The following is an 18,649-nucleotide window of genomic DNA, read 5'->3' on the forward strand; positions in this document are numbered from 1 at the left end:
GGCTATGGCTGCCTGGCATGGAAAGCGCAGCCTGGAGATAGGACAGCAGCAGGGATGAGGACCAAGCAGCGTTTGCCTGAGTGCAGGGTGGGAACAGTTACCTGCCTCCCAGCTGGGCAGATGCTACAAAATAGTTCTTCCCCAGTGGCAGCACGCAAAGAAAGGACCACCTGCTGATATCTAACTCGTCTTCACTACCCAGCTACTTCATAAGAAACAAGACAGATCAGCAGTAATAATGTAAAACTGTCCTTGCCATTTAGCTGGAAAGCCTAAAAGTAAGTCTAATAAAAACAACACAGCTGCTGAATAGTTAGAAAATATTAGGTATTGTAGATTCTGTGTGCTATGCAAGACAATTCTTCACAACAAAGTAAGAAATAATTAGAGGCAAGTGAAAGGAAGAAACGAGACACAGAAAAATGAAATTATTTACCATACTGGCATTTAATATCCTGTGCTAAGTATAATATTGGAAATTTAAAACCACGCTTTACTACAGTTATACCCTATTATGAGGGGAGGGGAAAACTGTGAAGTTAATACTGAAACACTTATAACAAACTGACTCCACTGTGGCAATTATTTCATGTTGTTGTTTTTAACACTAGCCTACAAGCACCTGCTCAAATTGAACTATATTACTGGCACATACTGGGGAACCTTCTTTGTAAAGCAGATGTGATAGAAACACAGGCTTCAAGAAACATAGTCTGTTAACATACTTTACAGGTAAGGAATTGGAAGAGAGACATTCTTAACATGAAGAGTCCTTCACAGTCTATTCCAGCATCCTGCCTGCACCTCAAAATTCACATTCTGAAGTCACATATGGGTTTCATCTGGTGTGCACAACATACTCTAAGCACATGCATACAAACACTTACTGATGCTAAGTACTGTGGCTGCAATGCAGGTGATGCAGGCACAATTCACTCACTTCACTGAAACCCATTTTTCTGTTCAATGTGAAAAGTCATTTTTGCAATGGCTCATGCTTAAAATGAGTTTTCTTCCAGCAGCTCTTTGGGCTTTTTCAGCTCAGTCTCAGCAGGTCCCAGAGAATGAGATTACACCACTATTACATCAAAAGTGCTGCTATTCTGCAGCCTTTTTTGATCACTGATAACAGATTCAGCAGTGGTAGAACAATTGTTTGAGATTTCTGTGCTACAAATCAATTGGCAGTCCTTGAATGGAATTTGATAGCAGAATCCATTATATTATGGATAAAGATGTTCCAAGAAATACCCATTTACAGTTACTAGAAGAAAGCAAGAAGCAACTAATGACGCAGGCTGACTTCTCAAAGAAGTAAAGATGGAGAAGGTGTTATTAGCTTAGTTAGTATATAAGAAAAACAGTAAAATAACAAAAATAAAGTCAGAGTTACAGACATCACATTTTTAGGCATTAGAAAAGCATTTGTGGTAACCACGTTCCCACCGACACAATGCACTCATATATAAGCAACAAATGAGTACAAGGTTATCAATGAAAAAAGCTACATCACTGCCACGATTTGAACTTAAATTCACAATTGGATTTTGCCAATACACAAAAGGAGAGAACCCTACCCAACACTCAAACTTTGTAAGCATACTCAGTACAGCAAACTCTTCCCTCAAGCACTGAACAATCTGCTGCTGCTAAAAAATATGCACACAGAGTCTTCCTGACCTCTCCAAGCACTACCTCTGTCCCCTTCTACTTGAAGCATTTATGGTCTAAAAAATTTAAAAAGAAAACCAATATAAAGTTGGTGTGAATTTTGTTACAACCCTTGTCATCTTTTAGGCTCTACCACCAGGAACAAACAACTGGATTATAAAAAAGACAGCACTTTCCAAGTAACGCTTGACATGGTTTGTTGCTCTAAATGAGTTAAGCATATTGTTTCCACTAGCCTGTAACATAAATCTAGCACGCAGCCTGTACAACTACTTGTTATGCTAGAGAGTTTCCCAAAGAGTTTCTGAAGACTCATTTCCTTATTTGTTGAAAAGAATGACCGACAATGTACCCAAATTAGTTTTATCCATTCATCAATCCCCACTTGCGCAGCTGAAGCTCAAGGGGCCTTGGCTATGTCTTCTGGCACGCATAATATGGGGTCCTTATTGAAGGTCCCAGAAGGCCCTGCCCACAACAGTGATCCCATCTCCATTGCAAGAGAGGCCTTAGCACAGAGGAAGAGATTAGATGAACCTTGGAAAGAAAAAATTACATGAAGCAATGATGATTCCATTCATATTCAAGCGAAAGATATTGTGTAGAAGTCTCCCATCTTTTAGAAATTAATGCAGGACTTTCCAAGTCTGGCTTGTGTATCACAGAAGGGTGTGTGACATAGTGCAAAACCCAGTGCTAACATTTTCAGTGATTATATTTACTGCTTCTACTGGAGACAGCACTATTTACCACTGCTTCCACTGCCAATGGAAGTAGCTGGACAAAAGGTTTGAGCCTCTTAATGAATATATTTGGGTTCTGTGATACAACGCGATGACTTTTTGATTCTAGGAGCACGGTCATAGGAGATACAGAAATAATACCCTAATCCCATTTTATCAGTTCTGCCAGGCATACATCGGTATATCAAGAGCTGCACTGTCATGTACACATTCCTACATTGATTTGCTCACTGACTTATTCCAATATCCCTTAACATTAACCAAGAATTTTTGTTCCTTAAATACCTTCTAGATGAAAGTGCTCATCACCAATAGTGTCTCTGTAGCCTTCCCCAGATAAATCCTGTTAGAAAGAGAGAGAATAAAAGTTAATGACAAATATACTATATACGAAGTATTAAGACGTTAAGAAGATATATATATATATATATCATCAGGATTAAATAAAAACATTAACAGGAGCACAAAAGCTGTTTTCCAGGAAAGAAGTTAATCACTTTATTAGTGGTAGTTAATGCATCTGACGCTATTTTAGAATGCTCTGGACATACTTTAGAACAAAAATTTAATGGAGATTAACAGATTGTACTGGGCAATAGAAAAAAGTGTTCATATTCAAATCCTTTTTACAAAATAGATTATAATATTTAGCATTTCAACATTCTGTCAATCAAGCTAGATAAAAAAACTGTGAACGGAAACGATAAAGGAGAAATAAGCCCTTCACTACCCACAGAGGAATGTTATCACTTGGTTCCACCAACAAACAGAAAACTTTCATATGCCAGAGGTCACCCAAGAAAAGCAGATACCAGACTCTGAAGAGCTGCCTGATCCTTCAGTCCTGAAATTAATGAAATTTTGTCAGCCCCAGTATGTCTGGAGCAACACAGAAGCAGAGGCCATAGATATGCAGATGATCTTATCTCAGCCCCCCAAAAAAGTTCTCTAATGGTGCTGAAGTAGTAATAAAGGGCATCAGTACGATTTGGAGCTAATCCCACTTATAAAGAGCCTGAAGAGCATTTTCAGTCTCCTATTAGCAACAGATCTTTCCAGCTCCATTCCTCTGCCCCAGCTAAGCCATAAGCAATCACAGCTAACCTCGCATTTTGCCTTCTTCCATTAATTCCGAACACTCCAAGCATTACCGTAACATCACTGATCTTACATTATAGTCACGCTCCTTAGATTTCCACAGACACACACTGACACTGATAAATATTTATGGTAATAAAAAAGGATATGGTCCTAAGAAGTTGAAGCGCTACATTCATAGCCATTTTAACTTCACCTACAAAAATATATCATGAATACAAAGCCAGCATTCTCAGCATTAACCTGGGGCTGCGAGTAGACAGTAGGAAGCTTTTTGCTTGAGGTAAAAATAAGAGAAAAACCTGTGAAAATGAATATCTGGTTGTACTCATTTGCTTTATTTTTAAGCAGTTTTATCATGATGAATACAGTTCATCTCTTTTTCCTGAAGAAGCTGACAGAGGTTCTTTTCTAACTTCCACATGCCTAAATGTTATTCTTTGAGATTAGTTATCAGAAAGTAACTAAGCCACAAAAGCATATCTCAGGAATTCTTCAGTATCAATTTCTGCAGCGGCATTTTAAAAATCAGATTCCACAAATACTACTGGTTAGCTAGCCCAGAGACCCTGAGAACATTGTTCTCTTCATGAGCAGATACCTTGATATAAAGTTGGAACTCTTGGGCCAAAAAGCACTGAGAAATGCTGTCAACCTGATCCAAAATGCTGGGATTTTGTACAGCACAATGCTGCTATAGAAGCTGTCAGTCTGGATTTAGCTTTACAAATCACAAAAACTTTGTTTCTTTGAGTTCTTGTTCCAGCAGAAAAGCCCCCTTTTGAACAAGTGCTGATTAATATCAAACACTGACTTTAATATACGGAAGAAACGGACATAGTGAACAAAAGGAAGCCATGAATTGTTGGCGTAACTTATCATATTTCTGCAGGAAGATGGCCTTTCCAGGGCCTTGCAAAAGTTGGTATACTTTCATTTGATAAAATTCCCCCATGTCATCATTTTCCAGGAAGCTGAGAGCACACCTGGCTGCTCTCACAGATAATGAGGTACCTAGAAGTGACTACCTGGCATATACAGCCCTTCAGCTCTGTCCCACAATGCCAAGTATTTAATAGCTGCTTTTTACTGAAATCAGAATTCTTGCTCCTTCCCCTTTCTGCCCTCTTGGAAAAGCATTTCTGATTTTCTGACCAGTGACTATGCAATGAGTAGGTATGAGCTTAATTGTGATGTTCCTGTGAGGAGAATACTATCTAGTTGGTAGCCTTCATCTCTTAATATTTTAAGAAAGCAAGCAGTGTGTCCAGGTAGCAAATGTTGCCCCTTGGAATAGTCATTAATCTCGGCCTCTCCAAAACCACAAGTCATTATATTTTTTATGATTTTTCAAAAGATGTCACTTAAAATTTAGCATACATTTCTTGATGTAAAATGCACCATCATGTAACTCGATGGAAAGGAGAGAAACATAGACCAGCAGAGCAAAGCATTGATATTCTATAAACCAGCTTCTTTAGTTTCTCATTGTTAATCATTACATGGTTTTTAAGTAAATATATTTTATATTCTAGTCTAGTTTCACTCCTTTTCTAGCTCCTAGTTATTTAAGTTGAAGTAGTAACTTAATGCAAGGAAATTTCTAATAAGTATTTTCCCCTTAAACCATATTATTATAAATCACCACGTTCTAGAAAGTGTTTTTATGATGTTGTACCGTAATATTACTGTTAAATGGCACAAATTGACAACCCATCCTGACACTGATGAGGGTATCATTTGAACATTTTGGTGACATATTTAAGCAGAATTCCTCAGCTCCCATTCAAATGTGTTCAGTGAGAGTAAGACTGTGACGTGCTGTCTTTGAGAGACAGATGTGTATCTGAGAAAGGGGTGAGCAACACTTAAGATTTTACAGGAAGGAAAAAAAAGAGAGAGAAACTGTATCATTGATCATATTATCAATCACTCTTCTTTTATGGGGGGGGGGGGGAGGGGGGAGGGGAAGTAACCCAAGAGAGTTTCTAAGACACATCACAACCTGGATAACTACCAAAATGCACCTCCTTGAGAAAAGGGTTCAGGGTACTTTATGCAAGCTCATGCTCAACAATAAAGTACAGAAGCTAAGCCAGTATCAGAGAAAATAATTTTGATTGCAGCTGGTACTGCAGGAGGAGTATTCTCCCAGTCACCTGTAAAAACTGCCTTAATGCGAACAAAATAGCGCACCTACCCCCAGCTAGTCCAACTCAGAAAACAGAGTGGAGCAAGAGCACAGGACAAGTCCATAAAGCATAACCTGAAGCTCAAGAAATTCTAGTGGGAAGAGAGGGCTACAGCCAGGTAGGAGTAGCTGACCCTAGGGAGAAATGTCTGAGCACAAAGGAAACACAGGCTCGAGGGGACAAAAACATTGGTGGTGGCTCCGCAGCAAGGGCCTCCCCGCACGCTGCACAGCTGCAGGAGCCTGTCCCGTGGCAGGAGTGGTGCCGGGGAGAGCAAAACAACAACATTTAGGTCATAGGTAGTTGTACATCACTGTCCTGACACGATGTTTTAAATCACAACACTGCATTTTCAAACTGGAACACTGAGTCATGAAACAACCAAAACCAGATGTACCCTGTGAAATACTATATAAGTGAGGTCAGCAAGCACTTGAAAGAAGAAAGAGAAGAAACATTTATGTAGAAGGATTATTCCAGCATGCCACTTCTGTAGGCTTCTAAACTGGAACCCATCGAGAGTAGGTGTCTGTACCTCACCAGGAGTTTCCCAGACAAATAAGTTGGCCTGTGTTAGCCACTAACACAAATCATGCCAAACGTCTAAAATTCAGGCTCAAACATCTGCTTCAAAACTATGAACAGCTGGCTGCCCAGCCTGCGTGGAGCTGACCTGGTGTCCCACATGCCCCATTCGGATAGGTGCTGCTGTACGCGGCTCGGACCATAGAGGGTGGGGAGAAGAGTTAATTAGCCCAACTTCCTCAGAAATGCTGCTGAGCATACACGTACACAAGGAAGAAAAACAATGTTGAAAAGCTCCCACACCCCAGGGCTTCTATTCAGCTGGTTAAAAGTCAGGCACTTGTCACTCACGTCCCACCTTTGCTGTGCAATCAGACTCCAATGAATTCTAACTCACCGGGAATTTTATTTTTTTAACCCCAATCCTCAGCCCTGACTGCCCTGTGCAGTTTTCTTATTGATACAAGTCTCTGGGACTTGAGGCCAGGACTCACTCTGGGGCTTCCAGCTATTGACTTGCTTTTCAGCAGCTGTCTGAAACGGCTGCCACCCAAACCCTCACTCGTCGTTCCAGCGATGTGCCGGTATCACTCACTATAGTCCTTCACTGCCTTGCTGCCCTTCTGCTTCCACATTGAGGTCAAGCTCCTTGTCTTCACCTTCCAGGCTCTGCACAGTTGTATTTGTGTTCACATCTCCCAGCCCCCACGCCCACTGGTTTCTTTACTCTTTGTCACCACCGTGACAATTTCTGTCCATCCTGGCTCTGCCTTTTCATGCCACTCTCCACGACACCCACCACATAAAGGCCCAAGCCACAGAGTGAAAATAACGTGAGTTTTAGCAGACATATTTGGTTTAATGTGATGCTTAACACAGTTTTGCTCTTACTGTAAGTAGAGACAGCTTCATCCATAGATTTATTAGATGTATTTAAGGGTAACCTTTGATTTAGGTAGGTTATCATCACAGCAAGCACATTTTTAAATTTGGAAGCCCTACTCCCTATATTACAGCACAGCCAATACTGTGTTAATCAACATTTTTCAAAAAGGAGGTGTTTTTCTCCAGTAGAAACAAGTCACTTTACCTCTCCTTCTTCAAACATCTCATTAAAATCCTTTGATTTAGCCCTAAGATACTAAATTTTCAACATTTTTGGCAAGGAACACACACATTTTCTGCTTTAGTGAAATTCTTATCGAAGTATCATATTCACCACTTTTCCCAAGTAAAACACATGTAAAATGATAAATTGTCAACCAAGAAAACTTTCCTCTCAACTTTTGCCATTCTGAAGGAAACGTATTTTGTTCTCTCTTTATTCTGATATTGATGCAATAAAGTTCCAGTACTTTTTGAGAGAGCAAAGTTGAAGAAACATGTTTCACAACAGGACTGCAAGGGATAAGACGTGGTAACTCTTGCGGGAGTAGATTTGACAGTGGTTTTAAAGCAGCTGCCAGTGAGAATGCCATGTAACCTATACACGAACTTCCATTCTTGATGTAGTCTAAAAACAATCCCAAGTAATAGAGGTTCAAGAGAATGAGGATGCCCTTCGGTCTTTCACCCAAACAACTGAAGGCTCTGTCAGCTGTAAAGTGGCAATTCTGAGCACTTCGGTCTCACCTTTGGGAAATGACAGGTTTCCAAAATGAAGTCTGATTCTCATATAGCAAATCCTTAGCGTATTTGGAAAACTCACTCTCTCAAGGACGCTTTGGGAAACCCACCCAAACCCAAGAAAAGTGTTGTGGTTTGTGTTTGTTTGTTCCATCTTTTCCAGATGAAGAGAAAGAGGTAAGAGATTTTTAGAAAAACAAGGGATGGGAGGAACCTAGTTCCCCCCCTGTGGGTATGTGAAATTTCCCATGGACCAGAAACATAACCATATGTAACCATGGTCAGCTCAAGCCTAGTATTCACTACTAAAAACCTATTCACACCTTAAAAAAAAATAATAAAATATATATATATATATATAGTTTAGAGTAATATCAGTAAAAACCAGATATTCGGATATCCAAGGTGAACATCATTTGTTCCAAGTATAGTTTCATACTTAGCCTTAAAACTCTAAAATTCTAAAGTAATAAATTTTAAACCACTTGTAGTCAGACATACTTGGAGATGACATGTCCCTAGGTAAGCAGCTGTCACACACAGAAACTCATGCAGTCAAATATGCATAAAATGGAAGTTTGTACACATAAACATCTGCAATAACTCTAGTCACAGGCAAAACACAAAGTGTTTTAGGAATACATTTTATGTATGCATTTGGCTCTCTTTCCATTTGAAGCCTTCATATTACCATCCTCTTCCAAAAATGTTTAAAGATCCCCCTCTTAAGCCTTTTCAAATATACCATATGCTTCTGTATTAGAGTTGGAAGCTGTGTAAGACGAGAGATTCCTTCCCTGTTCATAAAGTAACCTATATACATAGGGTCTTACACAGGTAAAACACGTATTCCAAGCCTCATTATAATGAAAATCAAAACCAGGCAAATGCAATGAAGAATTAAAGCACATACCATATAGAAAACACAATAGAGCAATACACATTTATGCCTTGGTTTAAGTCCAATGTTGAACTTAAGACATATTTTACCTTTGCACTTAAGACCAATTTTACCTTTGCTTTACCTTTGCAACTGTGAACTGCTTTCTTTCCTATTTTTTTTTTTCCTGTTTGCCATCCCAGACAATTTAATAGTAAGGACAATTCACTAGGATTCAAATTCCTGTAAAGAAAATGTAAAGCAGCTCACACTTGGAGAGTCAAGGTGACTTTAACCTAGACCAACATTAAAATACACATAGCAACTGCAATAATGCAGGTTTTTAAGCAGAAGCAGCAAGCTCAACTTTTGCAACGCTTTCTTTCTCTGAAATAAGAACCTGGTGCTCTGTGATCCATTACAGCTGGATTTTTCTTCCTCCACCAAGCACTGAGACTTCTCTCGGATAAAATTTCTTTATAATACAATCACAGCAGGTAGAGTTGTTAGAAAAACTGTTTTCTCCTCTAAGATCTCTGATAGATGATCTTGAGCGTGTTAAGCTGCTGTGGTTTGGGATTTTAGTGCCTTATCTGCCAATATGGCCTCTATGTCTCAAGTTACTGTCTTCCTAGCAGAGATGGCAGAATGCAACGGGTACAGCACATCAGCTACTGAAATTCACCTTTTGGTACCTTAGCACAAAGCTCACACTAAGACACCAGTCAAAAAACTACAGCAGTAAAGCAGCAACTCCCAACCATAATAATACAGTAATAGTGTTTGAAATCACAGCATCTAAACCCACCAATTTGCCAGAATTGGAGCCCCCCCAGTCTCACCTCACAGAAGGTGACTGTAGGGCAGTTCCAGTTACTAGCAAAATACTGTGAAGATAAAAACAGGATGACCAAAAGAACCTCTAATCTCCAGTCACAAAGGAACATGGACTATTAGAAACTTACGAGGCAAAAAAATATCTCCAATATCTTTATATCGTGTTACAGACCCTCAGATGGGTACGAGCAGTAGTTACCATACACTTTTAAGGATACCCCATCTGTAGGAGGAATATGAGGCTGATGAGGAAGCGAAAGGACGGAGCAGCAGGACACTTATGCAAGAGCCTTCATGAAGGATGCCTGATGAAGAAAGTAAATATAAACGTGGTGCTTTTTGCTCCAGGCTGTTTGCAACATGCAGGGGGAATCTCTTTTGTCCCAATCCAATGCCTGGACCAGCTTTCCATCAGGACAAAACACATGCCCTTTCTTCATTCTTCTGACACATTTGCTTTCTAGCCTATGAAAATCAGATAGCAGCAATGCTGAAACATGCTCTTTGCAGGTAGTTTTTTCGTCTCTGCCACAGTGGCAAGTGGGCATCCTCTTTTAGCGGCCAGCCACTGTGATGTGTATTCAACAAAAGCTACCAACCAGCCCATTTAACGTGAATTGTAAGATTCCTGTGCTCTGTCGAAGACGTGCTAGTGAGTATATATCCTGAATACTAGATGGAAAAAAAAATCCACAGGAGAAATAAAAAACAACAACATCTTAAAATAATGTGGATTTAATATTACTTGTAGCTGGCAAAAAAATAGTGCCAACAGATAAAATTATTCAGTGTGCATTAAACCCTGTAGTTAGCAAGAAGATCCACTGAGGGGGCAGTTTGGTTTAGGTTATTCCAGTTTCAGGACAGAAGATTACTGTTCCTATGATGTTTTAACCTTGGATTTCATGGCTTTTTAGAGACTCCTGCTAGCTGTTGCAAAGTGACTTCTTCCATTAACATGATTATAGGAATTCTAGAACTATTATGGCTACTTTTCAAGGTGCTAGGGCAAGAGACAGTTTTTCAAGGACTTCTGTCAAATAACAGGTTGTATAATTGAAAGCAACTGTACGAATAGACCTATGGATTCAGCAGTTACTTTCCAGATGAAGGGTCCAACCATCTCTAGCTAAAAAAAATCTTTTTCTTTGAGATGAACGAGACTGAAACAAGAAATGACTACTTTCTGCAATATTTAAATTCACATTGAAGCTACTTCAGAAGGAAAAATGAACCCACTTTACTTTGTTCTTCTAGCTATCCTCTAACCTATTTCCTGATTGCAAAATCAATTGTCCCATTTCCCCCAGGATCTCTTCTTCAATATAGGTTATACTGATGAACAAGTCTAAGGACGTGAATGAGAAAAGACAAATCTTCATCTAACTTCCAGCCTGGGAAGCACAGTAACTCCTCCAAATTGCTTATTTTGGGCTTCTTCACCACGGCAGACAGATGGGCGTAGCTATGTAATAAATCTGATTTTCTGTTCAATTCCCTTTCATGATAGATTTGGTTACCAAGAAACTCTTTAACAAACAGACTTAAGTGCACCGAGGTGATTTTACCCAGGCATATGTGGAGAAACAAGCACGCAGAACATGGCTACAGAGCTCAACTACAAAATAACTTGCTCATTTAAGATGTGGTCACTGAAATCAAGGAGACTCTTTCTACTGACTTCAGTGACCATTATAGATTTAACATACCGCATTTTGAAACTTTCTGGTGATGATAGCCTGTATCTTCCTGTATGGCACAGGTTTTCATACAGCACAAGGGCTTAAAGCTCCCCTAGAATGATAATCAATGCTCCTCTATTATGTTTATGGCTTTAAGTCCTTTCCTGCTAATGGATGACGTATATTTATGCAGCTGGAGGAAACCTGGATTCAATAACTGCTCCACCACAGACTCACTGTGTGGTGTAGGGTAAGTCACTTAAATCTCTCTGTGCCTTCATTTTTCAACTGTAAAATGGAATTCTTGATGCCCACCTTTGCAGAGAGCTCCGAATCCTCAGGATGAAAACATACCCTGCTAAATAATATTACCTTGTTAGGAAGCACAGGTGTGTGACCCTGGACACATATGCTAATGTTGATCCATAAATCTGTCAACAGGAGGTGCTGGCAAAACAGATGGTTCACATTCCTTCTTAAACCACCTCTTTGTCCCCAAAGCCCAGGTATGTCAACTAATCATTTTATAACAGGTCAAGGTTTTAATGGGCCAGGAAGTCACAGCGTAGCACAATGCCACCAGCATTATGGCTAAAAACAGAGCAAAAAGAGCAGAAGACAGACACAGAAGTTTCTTTTACTCTTCTCCTCTACTCCCTGGCACATAGGACAAACAACTGAGAGACTCTGCAGACAAAGATAAAAGAGAAAGCAGAACCCATCCCCACACATTCCTGTAAGCAGTGCAGCATCAGTGGTCATGCCTGAATGCTGATTGATGCTGCGCGCACAGAAACAGACACGTGCTTTTTAATTACAGGCAATAAAAAACCACAGACACACACCATTTGAAAACCTGATTTAGATGAACAGTTGCATGTTGACCCACAGGGTCAGGAGGATTACAAGCAAATAAAAAGTTCCCTTCTAAACTTTTTTTTTTCCTTTTAAACTTACGAGTTCCCTTTATTTTTAGGAATTTTGACACCCCAGCCCAACAGCTGAAAACTGAGCATGCTGCATTGGTTAAATGGTGCTGCAGCACCGAGGGCTTCGCAGCAGGCTGGGAGCACTGGGGCAGCCAGGCAGGGCCCTGGGCAGGCCGGTGGCCGTGCGGGACCAGCTGCCACGCACATTCCCCTAAAAGGAATCCCATGGCCAGAGCACCACATCAAAGCTGCGGAGTTTAGCAGATTTCCCTTTCCCCTCCCCCTGAGTCTTTGAGACGGAGACTTCATACTCCAGAATTTAATATCTTTTTCCTCCCTCCCCCCACCAGCCCCTTTGTCTGCGGCTCTGTTCTCTAAGAGCTAACAGATGTTGATGCCATATAGTTTCAAAGAAAACTTTTGATGCCCACATAACTCATTACAACTAATATATTCCAAGAATGCTTGTAGCTCAGGAAACACTGGGGTGAAAAAACAGAGAAGAGGGGGCAAATGGCTACACTGAATAACCCTTGAGAGAAAATAAATAGTTCACTTCAAAGTCATCAGGGAATTCTTTAACAAGCTCTTTCTTCCGCAAAACACAGAACAAATTCAGCTGAGCCTAGAATTCCCAAAGGAAAAAAACTACAACCAAAGCCCACATAAATGGCAAAGCAGAGGGAAGCAGCAGAGAGGTCGCCTGGTTCGCCCAGCAACAAAGCGCAGCATTCTCGAGTCCGGTATTCCCAATCAACCTGTGCTGTGCCAGGGCACAAAGGCACTGCTGAAAACAGACTGTCAACAGCAACAATACAGAGAGCCCTAAAAAAAGCTCACCCTGTCCCTCTGCACTGAATGAGCACAGGCAGCGATGAGATCATGCAATTCACAGCACTGTGAGCTCAGCCTCACAAAACACGCACGAGGACATGTCACGTATGTCACAACTGCACAGAAGCAGCGTTTGCTCATTTAGCAAAAGCAGGTGATGGGACTTTTTGGCACGGGCAAGCCCATGCTCTTAGCCATTTTCTAGGGTTGCATCTCAGAGGCAACCCTTCATAAATTTCTTGAGCAAGTCTCCTCCCCTCCCCTGCTGCTTCGGCACACAGCTGCATCCTTCCCGTTTGGTGAGAAGCCCCCCAGGAGTCACCAGGGTTGGTAGAGAGAAGGGTTGCGAAAGGGGGCAGGGCGAGAATGCGATTACATCAATTTCCACAGCAGGAGGATCAGATTGCATCATTGCACACAACTTGGGGCCCGCTCTTTTATCCCTGATGCAGGCAAATTCCCCATTGAAATCAGTAGGAGACTTGTCTGTGCAAGGACTGCAGAATCGAGCGCTCTGTGATCACAGAATTAGAAAGCAGTAGGAAGCCACACCTGGCAGCACCTCTCAGTGGTGCTCTGCTCTCCGTTGGGATGGACGTAAAATCAAAACAAATGAAAACACAACAGCAGTGCTACATTCCTCCTTCCCCTCATACACAAGCTCCTAAAAATCTGCCACTGCAGTATATGTACAAAAGTCTGTGTAAGTTCCTACCAGTGAATGGGAGGCTCCCCACAAAACAGGAAACAATGGGAGTGGATTTTTATAGGGGAAAGAAAGGCAGCTGCAAAAGTGGGGATTTCTCATCTAATCAACAAAACGAAAAGGGTTTTAGACAAGTAGGTGTGTTTACTTATATTTTTCAGAGGGTTAGATGGCAGAGAGAAACCACATATGAAAGCCTCGGAGCCAGTCAGCTCAACTTCTGCAGCAGCAGCAACGCAAGGTCTCTCTTCTGAACCGTTCAAATACGAACCATAACACCACAGCACTACGTGCAGCGTTAGTGGTTCTTCACTGCTGCTCATTTCCAAGCACCGCACTTTGCATCTGCTTTCAGCTGCACAAAAAGTTTCCTGGTAGCAGCTCAATAGCTTCCCCACTTCAGCTGCTGCTATCCCAGTGCACACGTTCTCTCCAGAATAATTATCCCCAAAATGCACTGGTAAACAGCTTAGGAAAAACAGAAGCAAAATCTTGTATCGGATTTGTTTGGGATAAACGTGGTTCTTGGTAAAATGCCCCCTTATTATCTCCTGCCTCATTGTTTGGGGATGGCTCATTTCCTCTAGAGAATAACGAGGAAGGCGTCCTCGAGCCTTGTAGCTTTGCAAATAAAATATCATAACCCTGAGTTCATCCACTGCATTTTGGGCTGTCAGGAAGCTCCAGCAGAGCTGCTCAGGTAACTCCAATTTATTCTGCGAACTTGGAGATCCCCACAGTGCTGGAGTGGGGCCAGAGGGAAACGTCAGGAGAAGAGACGGGACAACACAAAAGTAGAAAACACTACTAAAAGCATGGAATCAGAAGTCTCAAATATTCCATAAATTCCCCAGATAGGAGATCTGGGTTCCAAGTTTCCCCCAAATGCCCCAATGCTTTCGGATTAGGAGGACTGTTCACCAGCTGCAGACTGCGAGCTGCCGCGGTGCAGCACGGGGCTGAACCAGAGCCTTCTGAGGAGACTGCATGTTTTGCCCATGTTTCCTACAACTTTCAAATACCGTAGTCCAATGTGGGTTAATTACACGTTCCTTCTGTCTCACATACACCAGAACAGTGTGGGGAAAAAAAAAAAAAAAAAGAATTGCAAAAGCCATTATGTAGAATAATCCCTGTGGCCTCTTTTTAGCTTCAGCTGGGCCCCACTTTGACTGTTTTGTCACAGGAAAATCATTTGTCCTTTAGTAAGAAAAAAGTAACAAATGGTATTTAAAAGACAAACAAACAAACAAAACCACCACAGCAAAAACTTGCTAACTCTTACTTAGGGCAGCTACTGGCTGCAAGAGGTGAAGTTTCCCCAGCATGACCCCAAGCACAACAGCAGCAGCACCACGGCTGAGGCTTTACATTCAAAAATAACAGGACTACAATCTGAGGCTCCTCCTAAAGCTGGTGGATGCTTTGTCTTTTCCAAGTGTTTGAATAAAAACTTGGAATTCCGCACCCTAACAATACTCTTTACACCATGCTTCTGCTTTCTATACCCAAACATTAACTGTAGAGAACATGACACATCCAGCTTTTCCATAATATTACTAGACTCTCCTTGCTGTTGATATATACTGAAAATCAGCATTCAACAGCCTAAGCCACCTTTTTCTGGAATTCATCAAAGAAAAAACCTCAGCTGTAGACAACCAGAGCACAAGACCTTTCCAGTGCATCTCAGCAGTAGGTGCCCAGCAGTACTAACTGCTCTCTGAAACTCAAAATTCCTTTACAATCTTAAGCAGATAATTCAAAAACAATTAACATTCTTCAGCTTTTTACCCAACTTTTTTCTTCTTTTTAACTGTCAAAGATACCAACAATGCATTTTCAGCTGTGTCCCTGTGAACTCCAGAAGTCTAGACAGCAATCTTTCAGATGCGTTTCCTCCTCAGAGAGGACTTCTGCTGACACACAGCAACTGTGCTACAGGAAGGGGAAAAAAACAACTTCAGTCTGCCATGATGCAGCAGGTCCTCATTTTGAAGCGACTCTCACATTCTGGGCATGCAGTACTCTACGTCTTGGGCCATTGGTATGTTTTGTCTCCTGAACTGGGCAGAGTGATGCCCAGAGACATCCAAAGACCTTAGAAGAGCTTTTACATCTATTTTTCATTAGTTCAAGGTTTTCTAGTTTGGGGAGGTGTTTGGTTTTATATCACAAGGAGAGCAGAATCTTAAAGAAAAAAAGATTGATGTCACTAAAAGTGAAGTTTCCTCTCAAGACACACTGATGGAAAAACAAATGCACAAATCTCAGAGAGTACTGAGGCAGTTCCTCAGCCTGAAACACCATCTTGCAGAGACAAAGCCAACCCCAGGTTTCTGAAGCACTACAGGAGCTAATACTTGAAGGACTCTCTCTCCCTCACTCTTTTTTTCCCTTATTCCACTATTTCCATTAACAACCATGACTTATCTATTACTCTTCTGCAATCTACCCTAGCAGAGACCACTGCCAGTGGCACAGAAACAGCTTCACAGCTAGCACAAACCGATTCAACAAAAGTGGCATCACTTGGCATCAACGGCTGCGTTTCTCTTCCCACAAAGACTGCGAGAAAGCTGAAAGGGAAGCTCAAGGTCGCATCATCAAGGACCACACCAAATATTCCAGTTTGGGAAGCAACTAGCAAGTGACACAGCCTGGAGTTTTAACAGCCTTACCAGGTTACCATCCTGCCCAACTCTCTTCTTTTAAGCTAACTTAACTCCATTTTTGTGGCAAGGTTTTGTACCCATTTGCTATCATTTATAACATCTTACTTAAATAGAAAGACCAGCTGAAATCCTCTACAATATATATATAATCTTTAATGTTTTCCATGAGGACCTGACCCATTTGGGAGAGGGGAGGACAGATGCCAGCTGAATGCAGATGACATGCAGAGCAGCAGAAGTGAGTGGCCCCATGCAGCTACGAAAAAGGACAGCAGCACCTTAAAATTCACGTTCGCTTGGAAAAGTTTTACCTACTCTTCCACAAACACCTGAAAGACATTAAAGAAGAAAGAAGACCCCAGCATTTCCAGTCAGTTTACTTTGCTCACTTGACTTCATAGGAGATTGTTTCCTTCATTTTCTCATTCACGCCTGCTGGTCCGTTCAGTGTGCTCCAGTATGAAAGGTGCACGAAGAGGAGTGGTGCAAATAATTATTAAAATAAAGGAAAACGACAAGGGGACTTTCTTACACTAAGCTACTTCATTTAGGTTTTTAAATATGAATTCTCTGTCATTACTGGCATCTCAGTTACCATTGTTATTTTAATCTCAAAGTTCTCTAATGCCTCTATTTTTTAATTGCTTGTGTTTAAAGAATGAAAGCAAATTAACACAAACAGAGCAGGTATCATCTCCCTCGCTAGGCACAACTCTTAACTTCAGTCAGAAGAGTCTGTCGGGCAGCCCAGATTGCATCAACAAGTTCACAAGCTCAGGACACACCAGCACCACAGTACAAACACCGCTGTCCAAGCCATCCTGGCAAGAGATGTAAGCCTTGATTTTGATCCCAGTTTTACCCTAGTTTCACATTTCTGTAACTGCAGTTGAACAAAATCAGAGTGGCTGGAACCAGAATTGTGCCTTCACCTCTCTCCGGAGCATTCACGATCAGGTCAGTTCATAGCTATAGCATCAATATCGATATCAAAGCAGATATTTTAACTTTTGTTGAAAACCCTTTGCATTTCTTCCACAAGCAAAATATTAAGAACCCTGCCCTAGAGAAAGATGAAAGGAGCCAATCTCCCCTTTAAATTACCAAGCAAGCCTGGGCCTTGACTCCCTTTTCAATGGGAAGTCAAAACGTCTGACTTCAATCAGTTTGTATAAACCAGCTTTTGTTTTTCCTTTTACCCAAATGACTCCACTCTTAAGGATTTATTGTAACTGGATTGCTTTTCTACCCAGCAGGGAGCTGTAGCACTAGCAAAGCTGTTCCACACAGTAGGTTTTCCGCTGATTGAATTTCTAGACTTTCAGCTCTTCGGAAATGTTTGCTCTTGTACAAGCTGTCAGAGGGAAATTGTGTGCACTCGATTTTGTCTCAGCTAAAGCCAAGCGGGGTTCCATATGCAGCCAGCCAATGCGGAATTGAAAGAAGAAGGATCAATCAAATTGTGAAGGAAAAAAAAAGTCTCAGTCACAAATGAAACAAACAAACAAAAAAGGGCAGGGGGAAGCAGATGAGAAGGAAAACCATTTCTACAAATAAGTGCACTCAGAAGAACCAGTAACATGCAACATGCAGAAAAGCCTTTAAATAAAGGCCACTACAACAAGGGTTGGGAACTATCTGAAGAAGCTGTGCCATTTAAACACACACAAAGCCAACACCATGAGGTGCTCCAAAACCAACCTGACACACAAACCTTCATCCCTGGGAGCAGCCCGCCTTACCGGTCCTGCTGCAACTGTTAGGGCCATGGCCCTGTCGCCACGTTGTGGCTGTGGTCGCAGCACAATGTCCTGCCACGGCGAGCACTGGAGCAGCCAGGCCTTCCACACCACCTAAATGTGCCTCTGCCTGCTTAGACACCAGGGACATGCACTGGGAAGGTGCAGAAAGCTACTGCAAAGCACCTCGCTGCCCACAGATGGCTGAGGGTGATCTAATGAGGATTTTTCAGCCATTACGTTCTTGGTGTTTCTTACAGAAGATTACAGAGCCATTGCCACTTGCCGTGGGACACAGCCATTATCTTGCCGTGTACATGACCCAGTGGTTCAAGTTGCTGTCTGCACTTGAGATTTTGTTATTTAGTAATCTAATAAATGATAACACCAGAAGTGCATGTAGGGGCCAAGGCAACTAAAAAAAAATCAGAAGAAAGCAAGCAGAGATTAAGACATCTGTATTAAAGATACCATAAAAGGATTTTAGTGTAAGCAACACTTGACCGTGGTCT

General features: G+C 41.5%; 1 protein-coding gene across 2 annotated transcripts in view; it reads right to left on the reverse strand.

Annotated features, from left to right (window-relative positions):
* The window catches only part of NKD1 (NKD inhibitor of WNT signaling pathway 1), a 109,835-nt gene that overhangs the window by 38,101 nt on the left and 53,085 nt on the right, over positions 1-18,649 (reverse strand). For both annotated transcript variants that reach the window (XM_035543204.2, XM_035543203.2), the window contains exon 4: positions 2,700-2,757. In XM_035543204.2, the coding sequence (XP_035399097.1) occupies positions 2,700-2,757 (58 nt within the window). The remainder of the gene's footprint in view (positions 1-2,699; positions 2,758-18,649) is intronic.

The sequence above is a fragment of the Cygnus atratus genome, chromosome 12, assembly GCF_013377495.2.
Source record: "Cygnus atratus isolate AKBS03 ecotype Queensland, Australia chromosome 12, CAtr_DNAZoo_HiC_assembly, whole genome shotgun sequence".
Classification (NCBI taxonomy): domain Eukaryota; kingdom Metazoa; phylum Chordata; class Aves; order Anseriformes; family Anatidae; genus Cygnus; species Cygnus atratus.